General features: G+C 66.2%; 4 protein-coding genes across 4 annotated transcripts; 1 reads left to right on the forward strand and 3 right to left on the reverse strand.

Annotated features, from left to right (window-relative positions):
• Nucleotides 1–548: 548 nt before the first annotated feature.
• EMIHUDRAFT_49514 (hypothetical protein) lies at nt 549–827 on the reverse strand (the record flags this gene model as incomplete). The annotated part of the gene is made up of 1 exon (XM_005759103.1): nt 549–827. A coding segment is annotated over one exon (279 nt), but the record flags the coding sequence as incomplete, so codon positions are not given.
• A 1,572-nt stretch (nt 828–2,399) lies between these two features.
• EMIHUDRAFT_249675 (hypothetical protein) lies at nt 2,400–4,315 on the forward strand (the record flags this gene model as incomplete). The annotated part of the gene is made up of 4 exons (XM_005759104.1): nt 2,400–2,471; nt 3,136–3,282; nt 3,595–3,768; nt 4,019–4,315. The coding sequence occupies 4 exons, from the start codon at nt 2,400–2,402 to the stop codon at nt 4,313–4,315; spliced, it is 690 nt and encodes a 229-aa protein (XP_005759161.1).
• Nucleotides 4,316–4,788: 473 nt separating this feature from the next.
• Nucleotides 4,789–7,425, reverse strand: EMIHUDRAFT_372179 (hypothetical protein). The gene is made up of 13 exons (XM_005759105.1): nt 7,253–7,425; nt 7,111–7,185; nt 6,874–7,040; nt 6,735–6,801; nt 6,559–6,613; nt 6,413–6,486; nt 6,311–6,342; nt 5,904–6,004; nt 5,702–5,833; nt 5,501–5,594; nt 5,384–5,430; nt 5,092–5,164; nt 4,789–5,018 (listed from the first exon to the last, which is right to left on the reverse strand). The coding sequence occupies exons 5-13, from the start codon at nt 6,577–6,579 to the stop codon at nt 4,957–4,959; spliced, it is 636 nt and encodes a 211-aa protein (XP_005759162.1). The 5' UTR covers nt 6,580–6,613; nt 6,735–6,801; nt 6,874–7,040; nt 7,111–7,185; nt 7,253–7,425; the 3' UTR covers nt 4,789–4,956.
• Nucleotides 7,426–10,666: 3,241 nt separating this feature from the next.
• On the reverse strand, nt 10,667–10,902 carry EMIHUDRAFT_372180 (hypothetical protein; the record flags this gene model as incomplete). Its single annotated transcript, XM_005759106.1, has 1 exon — nt 10,667–10,902. A coding segment is annotated over one exon (236 nt), but the record flags the coding sequence as incomplete, so codon positions are not given.
• Between the last annotated feature and the right edge of the window lie 2,629 nt (nt 10,903–13,531).

A 13,531-nucleotide genomic window follows, 5' to 3' on the forward strand; every position in this document is an offset into this window, starting at 1 on the left:
GGGGGGAGGGGGGACCACCTTTTTTTCGCGTACAAAACCCCCCAAAAGAAGTTTCTTCCGCGAGGGTGCGTGCTTTTCCCGGGGTGGTTGGGGGGAAGGGGCTCTTTCTTTTTTAAATGGGGGGGGGTCTTGACAAAAAAGGGGGGGTGGCCTCTCCTAAGAAAAAGAAGTGCAGGTCCCCCTCTATAAAGTTTACCCCCCCCACCCTCCCCCGGGCCCCCCCCCCCCCCCCACCCCCTCTCAATGCTGGCGGCGGCCGGGTGGCTTCCTCTCACGGCTGCTCTGGCTCGCCCTCCCCGCCCCAGAGCGACTCGAGCCGCCGCCGCAGCTCCGTCACGCCCGCCTCCTCGGCCGCGTCCCGCGTCGCCTCGTCGTCCCCCGCCTCCTGCCCGTCCGCCTCCCCCGCCGCACCGCCCACCGCCGTTAGCCGCGCGCGAAGCTCCCGCTTCCGCTCCTCGTCGGCGAACGCCTGCGGGGCCGCTGCGTTGCTGCGGTCAGTCTCATCGCTCGCACCGCATGCATCAGCTAGACCGCTCGCTCGCCTGCCGGTCGTAGACGTTCTGCGAGGGCGGGAGGAGGAGCCCGCCACAGGGGACAAGGGCGAGGTCAAAGTTGGCCGTCTCGCAAAAGGCCTGCAGCTGCAGCGAGCTCCAGCGAGACACGCTCGCGGGGTCAAAGGTCTCTGCCTCGAGGAGCGACACGAAGCTCTCCGCGTCGTCCTTCTCGCTGAAGCCGACGAGATAGGTGCGCCGGCCGACGTCCGGCTTGTTCCCCTGGAGCGTGTACACGCCCTCGTCCTTCTGCGCCGCGTTGAAGAGGAGGACCCACGCACCCTCGCTTCCGCCCAAAAGCGCGCCAGCCTTGCCAAACGCAACGCTGGACTGCTGAGCTCGGATGCCCTGGCGGAGGACCGACTCCCACTCGCCCGCAGAGGACATGGCCAGCGAGCTGGCTCTCGCCTATGCGCCAACTGGACCGCGTCAGGGCCTGCGTGCCTGTGCACCGCTTCCGGCGATGTTTGAGACGCCTGCGGCTGCACAGGTACTGCGTGGGCTCCTAGCCCGAGGCCTGAATGGGGAGCGGGGCGGAGCGCAAGCGAGCCGGTGGAGAGGAGGGTGAGCATCGAGAGAGCGCTGCGAGAGAGCGCTGCTCTCGATGTCGTTTTTTCGAACGACGGGTCGGCGCTTGATGATTTGGCGCGAGCTGCGAGCTCTGCGGTCTTGATGACGCGCATGATTTCTTTTTTCCCTTTTAATCACTCGCCGTTATCCTTGCTGTGCGGACGCCTTCTTGTGGCTCTCGTCGAGAGCGTTTTGCGTCCCGGCGGGTTGAGAGAAGATGTGAGAGAGAGAGGTAGGTAGGTAGAAAGGTGAAGAACAGCTTGAGAGAGAGAGAGAGAGAAATCTCTCTCTCCAACAGCTTGCAGGTTGCAGCACCATGGCGATGGCGCTAAGAGGTTCCTCTTTTCCGCGCCCCCCCCGCAAGGCGCGCGATACACAGAACAGCCAGGCTCGGACTGGACACCAACGCGGAGAGATTTTTGAAAACCAACATTTTTTTAGCGCTCACATGCAGACTGGAGTGGCTGCCAGTTCGAATCTCGTTGGGACCGGGGTTCGACTGCCTCCTGAGGCAAAATGGGTTGAGAATGATGAACAAGTACAATGGCGCCGGCGCTCTCATGGGTGGGTCCCAGCCCCTGTCTGTAACACAGTTGGCAATCGAGGCTGCCTTCCCCCCACCACCTGTAGTTCACTCGTCACCTCTCCCGCGAGCTCCCCTCTCTTTCTTTCGGGTATGTCCGTGAGTGCGGGCAGCGTGCACCAGGCAATCACGGGCGCTATTTTGTCGTACTCCTCTTCGGCGAGCGCTCCGAATCGTGAAGCGTGTTCCCCACCACCTGTAGTTCACTCGTCACCTCTCCCGCGAGCTCCCCTCTCTTTCTTTCGGGTATGTCCGTGAGTGCGGGCAGCGTGCACCAGGCAATCACGGGCGCTATTTTGTCGTACTCCTCTTCGGCGAGCGCTCCGAATCGTGAAGCGTGCGGCCCGTGAATTCTTTTCGACTCGCGCCAGTAGTCTCTCGCGCTGGCGATGAAACCTGCCGCGCTCTCTGCTGTAACCCTACTGCTCCTCGGCGCCGCGTCGGCGCTGCACGTGGGCGGCCGGCCTGCGGTGCCGCCGCCGCTGCGCGCGGCCGCCCTCCGCCCCGCCTCGCTCCGTATGGACGCCGACGCCGAGGAGGAGCCGCAGCTCGACCGGTCGGCGCCCATTCCCACCGGCACCGGCGGCGCCGCGCCGAGCAGCAAGCCGGCGCCCGCGGCGGCGGCGCCGGGGCTGTCGCCGTGCAGCATCAAGGTGGTCGGCGTCGGCGGCGGCGGCGGCAACACCATCAACCGCATGGTGCAGGAGGGGCCCGGCGTCGAGCGGTCGACCTTTCTCGAGTACGTCGCGTGCAACACGGACATACAGGTGCGAGGGCCGTCCTCGCGCGGCCGACCCGCCCCCGCCACCCCCTCGACACGTGTGCGCCGCCGCCCCTCCAGGCGCTCTCCGCCTCGCTCGCCGACCGGACGATCCAGCTCGGCCGGAACCAGGCGCAGAGTAGGCTGGGAGAGGGCAGGGAGAGGGCAGGGCGAGGGGCGAGGGGTCCGGAAGGAGGGAGAGGAGAGGCGAGAGAGGGAGGGAGGGGGAGAGGAGGGAGGAGGAGATCAGGCCGATGAGAGGGGGGAGGGGGGGGCGGAGGGGCGGACGGCCCTACCCGACGCCATCCTCACCCTGGCACCCTCGCCACCGGCACCCTTCCCACTCCTTCCCCTCGCCCCTTCCCACTGGCGCCCTTCCCACTGGCGCCCTTCCCCTCCCGGCACCCGTCCTCGGCGCGGCCGCAGGCGCGCGGGCTCGGCGCGGGCGGCATCCCCGCAGTCGGGCGCGCCTCCGCCATCGACGCCGCCGCCGACATCGAGGCCATCGTCTCGGGCACAGACATGGCGCGCGACCAGACCCCTTGGGCTCTAGCCGGACCCTAGCAGCCCTCTGGAGACGCGGCGCGCGGCTGGCGGCGAGCGGCGGGGGCGGGCCAGGGGCGGGGCGGGAGGCGGCAGGCCGTGAGGTTGCCGTGTCGTGCTGTGCGCAGGTGTTTGTGACGGCGGGGATGGGGGGGGGGACGGGCTCTGGCGCCGCGCCGGTGATCGCGGAGCTGGCGAAGCAGTGCGGCTGTCTGACGGTCGGCATCGTGACCAAGCCCTTCCTGTTCGAGGGGCGGCGGCGCATGAGCCAGGCGGTCGAGGCGATCGACTCGCTGCAGGCGGCAGCGCCTAGCCCTTTCCATGACCTTTCCAGTCCTTCCTAGATACGCTGCAGGCAGCGCCGTCGTGACAGCCTCGCCACACCCCTGCCACACCCCTGCCACACCCTGCCACACCTCGCCACACCTCCAAGGCACCTCGCAACACACACCCACCCACAGGCACAGGCACCTCGCACACACCTCTACACACACCTCCCGGGTGTCCGTCTGCACCTCCGTCCCTCCCCAGGAGCTAACCCTGCCCTTACCCCTACCCCTAACCTCGCGGCCCCGCCCCCTCCCCAGGAGCACGTCGACATCCTCATCGTCGTCTCGAACGACAAGCTCCTCGAGATCGTGCCCGAGGGAGTCCCGCTGCAGGAGGCCTTCTCGCTAGCCGACGAGATCCTGCGCCAAGGCATCACGGGCATCTCCGACATCGTCGTCAAGCCCGGCCTGATCAACGTCGACTTCGCAGACGTCCGCTCCGTCATGCAGGAGCGCCGCACACGCCCGCGGACATCTCCGCGACACGTCCATGCCATCTCCGCGACACGTCCATGCCATCTCCGCGACACGTCCATGCCATCTCCGCGACACGTCCATGCCATCTCCGCGACACGTCCATGCCATCTCCGCGACACGTCCATGCCATCTCCGTGCAGAACGTGGGGCCTAACCCTAACCCTAACCCTAACCCTAACCCTAACCCTAACCCTAACCCATGCAGAACGCGGGGCCGGCGCTCATGGGCATCGGGCGCGGCTTCGGAAAGACGCGCGGCCGCGACGCCGCCCTCGCCGCCGTCTCCTCTCCGCTGCTCGACTTCCCGATCGAGAAGGCGCGCGGCGTTGTCTTCACCATCACCGGCAACAGCGACATGTCGCTGCAGGAGGTCAACGACGTCGCGTCGGTCATCTCGTCCATCGTCGCGCCGGACGCAAACATCATCTTCGGCACCTCCGTCGACCGACGGGACGAGTCGTGCGGCGACGAGATCATTCATTATCATGCGAATTTGTGTTAATTAGGCACCTCCGTCGACGAGTCGTACGGCGACGAGATCGCCGTCACAGTCGTCGCAACCTCGTTCGACGTGCCCGCAGACGCGCCCGCCGCCGCCGCCGCCGCGCCCTCCATGCCGATGCCCGTGTCCGCCGCCGCCGCCGCCGCATCGGTGCCGCCCGCGACCACGGAGCGGCCGCGCAAGTTTTGGAACCGTTTCTAGAGCGAGGGCGCGGGCCACGGGAGGGGAGGGCCCTCCTGCAGCTGCTGCTGCTGCTGCCGCCGCCGCCGCTGCTGGGTTAGGGCTTGGGTGCGGTGGCAACGGGGCGCCGCGTACGGCGTTCGATGCAGGTGACGAGGCGGAGTCTCTTCTTGCTTGCCTCGGCGCCTCTCAATGTGTGCATGTTTGCGTTTGCGCTTGCGCTTGGACAGAGCGTGCATGTATTGGGCTTGCGCTGGACAAACGGCGCCTGCGCGGCGCAGTGTCGTGATCTGGGCCAATTATGAAAAAGAGAACAATGAACACGCGGCCCCGGCGTCGCGGCGTCGGCCGTCGGTCTGACACCCCGTGCGCGGCGGGCGCCGGGCCGTGGGAAGGGGAGAGACCCAAACAAACGCGAAACGGCGTGCCTCTGGCGTGCTGCACACGCCGGGCCCCGCTCCTCAAAAGTTGGAGCACACGCCTGCGAACGAGGCGCCGCGCTGCACGAGCTCGACCCGGTAGCCTGTTCGCAGCTCGCCGCGTGAGGGCGATGCTGTTCACGGGGCGGGCCGGCACAGCCCCGCAGAGCAGCGCGCCGCTCGGGTCGAGGGCGAATGCGAGGCTGCTCATGCCGCCGTCCTGCGGCCTCTTGTGGAAGGGGACGCCCGCCTGCGCACGCGAGGAGCAGCGGCTGAGAGCAGCTCGCGGCCCCTCGCCTCGCGATCGGCTCGAGCTCGGCTCTCGCGAGAGGGGGCAGCAGCAGCCCGTCCGCCCCCTCCCTCTCAGACGCGACCATCACTCCTCTCGCTGTCGTGACTGCCATGCCGCCTCCGCCTCGTCGCTGTCGTGACTGCCGTGGGAGGGAGGGGGCCGGGAGGGGCTTGACGCCTGCTCCATCTCCTTGCACGTCGCCTCGAGGTCGTCGACGAGGAAGCCTGGAGAAGGAGGCACGACGCTCACCGGCGATGAGCAGTCCCTCGCCGCGTCCCGCCGGCTTCAGGAAGCCGATGTGGCCAAAGCCGAGCGGCTCCGAGTTGCCGGTGTGCACGTGGAAGGCGTCGTCCTTCTCGGTGCCGTGGTTGTGCGTTAGCTCGAGCACCTGCGCGCAGGGGGAGTGGCACATCTGCTTTAGCACCTCTGCTTGGGGCTCGTCTGGCGCTGTCTGGCGCTGTCTGGCGCTGTCTGGCGCTGTCTGGGTCGGCGCACCGGCTGCCACAGCGTCTTGACCGCCGCTCGCGCCTCCGCCGACTCCGGGTCCGCCATCGCCTCCCTCTGCGCCGGCGTCAAGTTGGCGAAAAAGTAGTTTGTAAAGTCGCCAGGGATGTGCATCGCCCGCACCTGGTGGCGCGGCTCGCGCTGTGAAAGCAAGCCTCGAGAGGCGCGGCGCGTCGGTGCCCCCCCCCCGCACCAAGTCCATCCCGAGGATGTCGCGGTAGAAGTGGATCGTGCGGTCGGCGTCCTTGACTCGCATCATCGTCTGAGAGAGGTTCTGCGGCTCCGGGAAGAGGCCTGGCGGGGTCAGAGAAGGGCCAGAGAAGGGTCAAGACAAGGGCCAGAGAAGGGTCAAGAGAAGGGCCAGAGAAGGGTCAAGAGAAGAGACCAGAGAAGGGTCAAGACAAGGGCCAGAGAAGGGTCAAGAGAAGGGCCAGAGAAGGGTCAAGACAAGGGCCAGAGAAGGGTCAAGAGAAGGGCCAGAGAAGGGTCAAGACAAGGGCCAGAGAAGGGCCCGCGGCTCCGGGACAAGGCCTGTTCACGGCTCCGCGTCGTGAAGAGACGCGGCGCGACTAGCGGCCGGCCAGGCCCGCGGCTGCGATCCCTCCTCCCGCTTGACGAGCTCGATCCAGTACCTATGGGACATGGCGCGGACGTGTCCCGGACGTGTCCCGGACATGCCCCGGACGTGACCCGACCCAGCGCCCGTCCGGGTCGAGGCAGAAGGCGAGCCCCTTCATCCTCCCCTCGTCGGGCCGCTTCTGGAAGGCGACGCCCGCCTGCCCGCAAGCCGGAGCTGTGAGGCGACACGCCCTCCACACCCACCCCCTCCCGCGAGGGGCTGCCCAAACCGCTTCGAGCGCCGCGCTCATCGCGTACACATCCTCCACGTTGAAGGCGATGTGCCTGCGGGGCTCAGACGCGGCTCAGACATGGCTCCCGCAGCTCTCTCGGGCGCGGGTCCCGGTCTGCTGAGTGTGTCTCGCTCTGTGTGTCTCGCCTCTGTCTCCGTGTCTATGCGGCTCGCCCGAAGCCTCTCACCACGCCCGCGCGAAAGAGCGGAGACTCGGCCGGCAGGTCGCTGCCGCAGTTGCCTACAGGGGAGGGTGCGAGAAGGTGCGAGAAGGTGCGGGGCTCGGGTACATTAGGCAGCAGCAGGCGGTTGCCGCTCCACACCGAGAAGGAGTCGTCTTCCTCTGAGCCGTGGTTGTGCCTGAGGGCCAGACGAGAAGGGTGAGGGAAGGCTCAGCTCATCTCAAATGCGCTGCGCTGCGCTGCGCTGCGTCAGCTCGAGCGTGGTGCCCGTCATCGACCAGAGATACGCCTCGGACGCCTGCGCCAAGGTCCCGAGAAGGCTCAGCAAAGGTTCTCGATTTCGGTCAGCCTGGATCCGGCGCAGACGCCTTCGTGCCCGGCGAGGGCAGCGCTGCGGCGGCGGCGTCGCGCGGCCGCTCGAGAAAATAGAGCGAAAACTTCCACTGCGGGGAGGGGGCATGGAGAGAGTGGGCGTGTGAGTGGCGCAGGGAGCTCAGTGGGCTGTGGCGCCTGAGGAAAGTCGTACCGGTGCACGAGCTTCATCCCAAAGTGGCGCTCGTAGAATGGGACCGAGACCTTTGGGTCCTTGATGCGCAGCATCGTCTGCTGGAAGGAGGCGTTGTACCGACGGCCGATTGCTGTCATGTCGGTGAAGTTCTGGCGTCACGCCAGCCCGCGAGACACACAGCGAACCAAGCACGGCGAGAAATTTCGGCAAAGAGAAGCATTTTTTGAGCGTGTGTGTGTGTGTTTGTGTGCGTCACGACGCTGCTAAAGATGCCTTTCGGGGCCCAGAGATAAAACTTCTGATGCCATGCGTGACCTAGTAGTGTCCCCAGCTATGGGCGTGTCCATCCACGTTGGAGCCAGGTGTGTGTGGTGTGGACGCGAGAATAGCTCCGCCGTTCATGGAGGCAACCGATGCGAGTCGACTGGTGTGTGTCGTCGTGGTTTCGTATCTAGAATACTCACTCACTCACTCACTATTTTGAGCTTAGCCTTCGGATGTCTTGTGAGCCTGTGTGTGTCTGTGTGTCGCTCGTGCGTGTCGTCATCATCTGTCTAGCGTCCACCCTTCGGAAGGCGCGGCCACCGCAGTTGAAGCGATCGCGGCGCGCCCAGAGCAGCATCTTGAGCTTACCGGGCACCATACCGGCGTCGTTGGTCCATCGAAGAACGTGCTGGCTGATCTGCTCGGTGTTGGCTGTTGGAGGTGCGCGCCGGGCAGAGGCGGAGATACAGCGCTACGCGCTCCAGGAAGGCGTCGATCCGCAGCTGCTGGGCCTCGGCGGCGGGGGCGCCGCGCCGCAACCCCTCCTGGAGGCGAGCGGCCTTCAAGGCTCTCCTCGCGGCCTTCTTTCTCTCGTGAGGGCCAAAGAATTTAAACAAAAAAGCTCCCTCTGCTCGGTGTACGAACTCTGTTCACACCGAGCAGCTGGGAGTGGCTGCGGCTATAGCAGACAGCGGCGGCCCGAGCCGTCCCTTTCCCCGATCGGATGTAGAGGACGCATTCCGCACAGCAGCGAACGCCGAAATGGCGATCTCTCAAGTGCTTACCATCGGCCTGAAGGACGGCAAGACCGTTGGCGACCTCAAAGTCCTCTGGGAAGAGAACACGAAGATCGCCGAAAGCCTACCGGATGTTCTCGCCTACTCTTGCGCAGCCGATGAGGAGTCAGCAGAGGCGAAGACGATCACGATTCAGGAGACATTCACGAGCCTGAAGGCACACATGGAGTTCGCAACGAAGCTCGCCGAGGCGGGACAAATGGAGAAAATCATGGGCATCTTTGAATTTCAGACGCTTACCACCACGATCTATCCAGAGCCCGGCGAAGACGAATACGCGGAATACAAAGAATTCCTCAAGCCGTTCGGGGCCATGCTGAAAAAGCCGCAAGTATGGATTGTCCATGACTTCCCCAGGAAGGGCGTTTAGACCAAGAAGGGCAAAGACCAAGAACGGTAACCCATGACGTCCGGGCTGCCGTGTCGCAGTCTCGGGCGGATGGGAATTGGGATCCCAGGCTGCCCGCGGGGAGTGCCGGAGCGGAGAGAGTGCTACGTCCCGGGACGTGCCTGCAACGCAGCAGCGGCTGCGCAGCTGCACGCGAGAGGAGTAGAGGCAGGGCCAGGGGCAAGACGGGGCGCGGCGGTGGGCGCGGGGGGTGAACACTGAAATCTGAATCTATACCGGGGGTCCGCCCGCGCACACAAGAACTCTCGCTCCAACCATGGTGTTGGGCGCCCGCACCCCGCCGGCACCTCCCCCGCCCTCATTTGGATCGGCTCTTCCCCGCCTTGCCGGCTCCTCTGCCGCCGCCGCGCTGCCTCGCCGCCTCGGCTTCGATTGCGCCAGCCCTGGCAAGCAAACTCCCGCCCCCTCCTCCGCCCTCTCCGCTGGGCCCCACCGGGCTGGGCTGCGACCTTTGGCGCCCGCGCGGCTGGCTGGCCTCGCCAAACGAGTCCAGCGCGAGAGCCGCGTGCTCGTCGCTGAAGGTGTCCGCGCCCGACTCGAGCGCGTTGACCTAACGGAGGGCCCCGCCTGTGAGCGAGCGTGTGTGCGGAAGGGGGAGGGCGGGGCGGCGGCGCGCCAGCAGCGAGAGCGACGCGCCATCGAGGGCGCCGTCGCCCGCCGTCCGCAGAGCGTCGAGCTCGTCCGCCGCACCCTCCGTCAGCAGACGCATATACAGCTGCCGGAAACTGTCGCGCCGTGCCGCCGCCACCGCCGCGGTGCCACCGCCTCCGCCGGCCGCGGCGTGCTGCGGATCGCTGTCCGCGACGCTCCAGTCCGCCAGCGCGACCAAGCACTCGTCGTCCACCCCCGCCGCCGCCGCCTCCGGCGCCGCCGCGTCCGCCTCGCCGCTCCACCCGTCGCCTCCCGCGCCGCCGTCTGCGACGGCGCGGAGAAAGGCGTAGGCGGCGGCCTGCTGGGAGGCCATGGCCCGCTCGTAGAGCGGCAGCTGCAGCGGCCCGACGGCGGCGCCGAGTGCGCTCGAAGGCAGCAGCTCGGCGGGCCGCACGCGGCCGCGCTCCGGCAGCCCGCCAGGCAAGCCGCACGGCGCCGCCTCCTCGAGAGCAGCATGCACCTCGGCCATCCCCTGCAGGCAGCGCAGCACGCCGACGCCGAGCGCGGCCGCCGACGCCGCCGCCTCCTCGCCCGCCGCCGGCGTCAGCGCGGCGAGCGCTCGCTCCGTCGGCAGCGAGCCCGAGGCGGACCAGAGCGCACCGAGCGGCTGCAGCAGCGCGCCCCAGCCCGGCGCGTCGCCCTCGGCCGGCAGGTCGGCGCCGAAGCAGCCGGGAGCGGGGTGGGGCCGCTTCTCGCCCCTCTTCTTGCCCATAGGCGACGTCGGTGGGCTGGGAGGCGGGGTGGGCGAGCGTGCGAATAAAAATAGAAGAGAACCCGGCCTGTCTGGTATAGCCCCAGCCGACCCGCTGTTAACCTCGAGGGGCCTCGGTCTCGCGGAGCTCACGCTACTCCCTCCCTGGGTCTCTTCCCACAGGAGTAGCTGTGAAGTGGCTGCGGCAATAGCAGACAGGAACCTGGCGAGGTACTCCCACGCCTCTCGGGGTTTTTGTCTGGCCGAGTGCTGGGGCGAGCCTCGGCGAGACTGCGTCAGCTGTTCCCACAGCAGGCTGGAAGTACCTCGCCAGAACAGAACCGAGTGCTCGCAGGACACTAGGGAGGGGCACATCAATCAATCACGGGACTGGCGCGCACTGGCACTAACACAGGATATAAATATAAGAACTCGGCCCCGCGAGCTGGGAATAGGACCGTCGATAAGCAAGCCGACCTCGGCAGGAGCGGCGCGAGGGATTGCGGCGCGCCGGAGTGGCAAGACGAATCCGCGGCGCAACGTCCCAACGTCCGGGTCCGCCACACCCGACTGCGTGAGCGTCGCCGCTCGTTCTAGCTTCTACTCCCGCTCCGTCGAGGTCGCCTCCGCTCCCGCGGCGAGCGACGAGAGCCCGCCCGCTGGCCGCACGAGCTCGGCGCCGCCGAAGCGCGAGAAGGCAAAGGCGGTGGCGAAGGGCGAGGCAACCTCGTACATGCCCGCGGTCCCCTCGATGGCGCCTTCTGCCATCGCGGACGTCGCGATGCGGCCAGACTCGGGGTAGACGTCTTGCTTCCCTTGGCGCGGCGCGCTTGACGAGAAGGTTTGGCCGATGATGCCGTGCGGCAGCGTTCGTGCCGCGGCTCCGGCGGCCTCCTTGAAGGTGAGGTCGAGCCGGTGGGTCGGGCCGGTGACGCGGTCAAATACGTGGTTGCCGCGCACGACGACAGTCCACGCCTCGCGAAACGTGAAGACCGCACTGGCGTACTTCATCCGAATGGAGAGGTCCCCGCACGTCCGCGCCCCGCCGAGGCCGAGCCTGAGGTTGTTGCCCGAGCAGGTGCCGTTGATGACATTCCACCCTGCACGGACGGCGCACCACGGTAACCTCTGACCGCTACGCCAGCCACCAATGCACAAACCTCGACGCCACAAATTTCTGAACCCCATACACCCATGCACTCAGCTCACAATCAGCACCCTACACAGTATGATTCCCGCGCGTCTCGCGCCCCAACTGACAACTCACCATTGTCCCTCGGACACCACTCTCCAGCCGCGCTACTTTCGCCCACCCACCGCTCTCGCATGACATCTCGACAATCCTCATCTCTGGGCCCAGACTCCTAACCACTTCCCCTGCTCGCCCAGGACCACGAAGCGCCGCCCGCGCGCCCATTGACCCCCCAATCAACCCACGCTGTCCCTCAATCGCCACCCGCCAGATGTACTGCCCTCGCCCACCCAATACTCTCACCCTCCTAACCCGGACAGTCCAGGTACAGGAAAAGCGGGGAGCGGGGCCCGATCCAAGGAGCACCCCGTCGGCCCGGGAGGGCTGTGAATTTCGGCGCGGGCGGAAGGCTGCCTGCAGACGCTCAGCCCCCGGCTGAGCTGCCGAATCCTCCCGGCTAATCCCCTGACCTGCCGCCTGAAACGGGACAACATTACACCACCTCACACACACTCCCCCCTCAAGGCTAAGCAGTGCGCAAGTCCACCCGAACTCTAGGCGAGGCGTCGACCACTCCTTCGGAATAGCTCTGTCAGTGGCTGCACTAGACGCCCAGTGATGGCGCGCGGCGCGGGCGGATGACTGGAAGAGAAAATGCGGAGATGCTAGCTCGCAGGTAGATGTGCTCAGCCAAGGGTAGGGGATGAGGGGAATGTGTCAGTGTGTGAGGGGTGCACCAACCGCAGAGCGTTGTGTTTTGCCTTTGAAAACTGAACAGTTTTTTTTTGTGTGTGTCCAGTATAGCTCTCTGCCAGCTCCGGTGGCCCCCGCGCCTCGTAACGCCGCACTCCCGGCCCGTGCCCGCATCGACCCCACGCCGCCGCGGATCAGTTCCACCGCGTCAGATCCACTCCTCCGTCAGCTCCTTGGTCGCTCGCCGGCGGGCCGGGTCCACGAAGTGGTACGGCTTGTTCCAGAGCCAAAAGTTGGCGCTCCACTTGGTAGCGTTGCTGAAGAGGACGTCGCAGCCGCCTGAAGTGCAACGAATGGTGCTCAACAAGTGCCGCATCGCAGTGGCCAAAGAGGACGCCGCCGCCGCCGTGGAGCGAGTAGTCGTCCATCTCTCCGTTTGGCAGCATCGAGTAGAAGATGATGATCTTGCCCTCCTGCGGGTGGCGGGTCCGAGGGGTGGCGGGTCCGAGTCCAGACGAGCCCGGGAGGGGCGTAGAGGAGAGCCCGGGAGGGGCGTAGAGGAGAGCCCGGGAGGGGCGTAGAGGAGAGCCCGAGGTGCGATATATATCCCGCCTGCGGGTAGACGGACAAGCCTCGCGAGCAGTCGAAGTAGTCGTGGACGGGCGGGCCTCCGTCGGGGTAGGCGGCGCCCACGGCACGCGAGCGGAAGGCGCCGCCGGCCGCAGATGAGGACGCGGCCGCGACTGGCGCCGCCGTCTTTTGCTTGACTTTCTTCGGGCCGCCCTTGCCCATCGTTTTGCAAACTTTACTGTCCACTGTGAAAGTGTGAACAGGTGGGAGCAGCAGCTTCTGACCACGGCGTGTGTGTGTGTGTCAAGAGTACACACACACACACACACACACACACACACACACACACACACACACACTGACCACGGCGCCGCAGGCGCCTGTTGATAGGTCCAGGTGCGGGCATCGTGCGGCGGCGGCACTACAACGCGAACCTTGCACACGACGCGACGCCGGACGCCCGAGTCGACTCCATCTTCAAGGACGCTAGGGCGGCACTTGTCCGCCCATTTTACTACACGGCTAAGAGAGCACAGCAAACCGAGAGGGAAATACGCCTTCGCATACCCGGATGGCAACCCTCGCCCGGGGAAGGACCAGTAGCAGAGTGGGAAAGGGAGTGGCTCGCGTCCGGCTTCTTTTCTGATGACGGCCAATGCGCGCTTCCGGAGAGGATTCAGCTTGCCCGCGACATCGCTGCAAATGATTGCACAAGCAACACGATGGCACTACTCAGCGTGTCGAGCCTTGTGATAGGGGCGGTGCTTGCCGTGTGAAAGTGCGGCTGATGGTGGAGGCGTCAGGAGTTATACTTCGACCCTGTCGACGTACTCGACGGCGGCCGGGACCAACCTACAAATCTCCTCGCAATAGAAGGTGCCGCCCCTGCCCCATTGGCCTCTTTTTTGCCCCAGAAACGAGGACGCGCCACCATTGTATGTGAGATTAGAAGGAGGATGCACACACGGCACCTCAGTTGCCTGCAGGTTTGGGTGGAAGTGGGTGGCTGCATCT

The sequence above is a fragment of the Emiliania huxleyi genome, assembly GCF_000372725.1.
Source record: "Emiliania huxleyi CCMP1516 unplaced genomic scaffold EMIHUscaffold_810, whole genome shotgun sequence".
NCBI lineage: Eukaryota > Haptophyta > Isochrysidales > Noelaerhabdaceae > Emiliania > Emiliania huxleyi.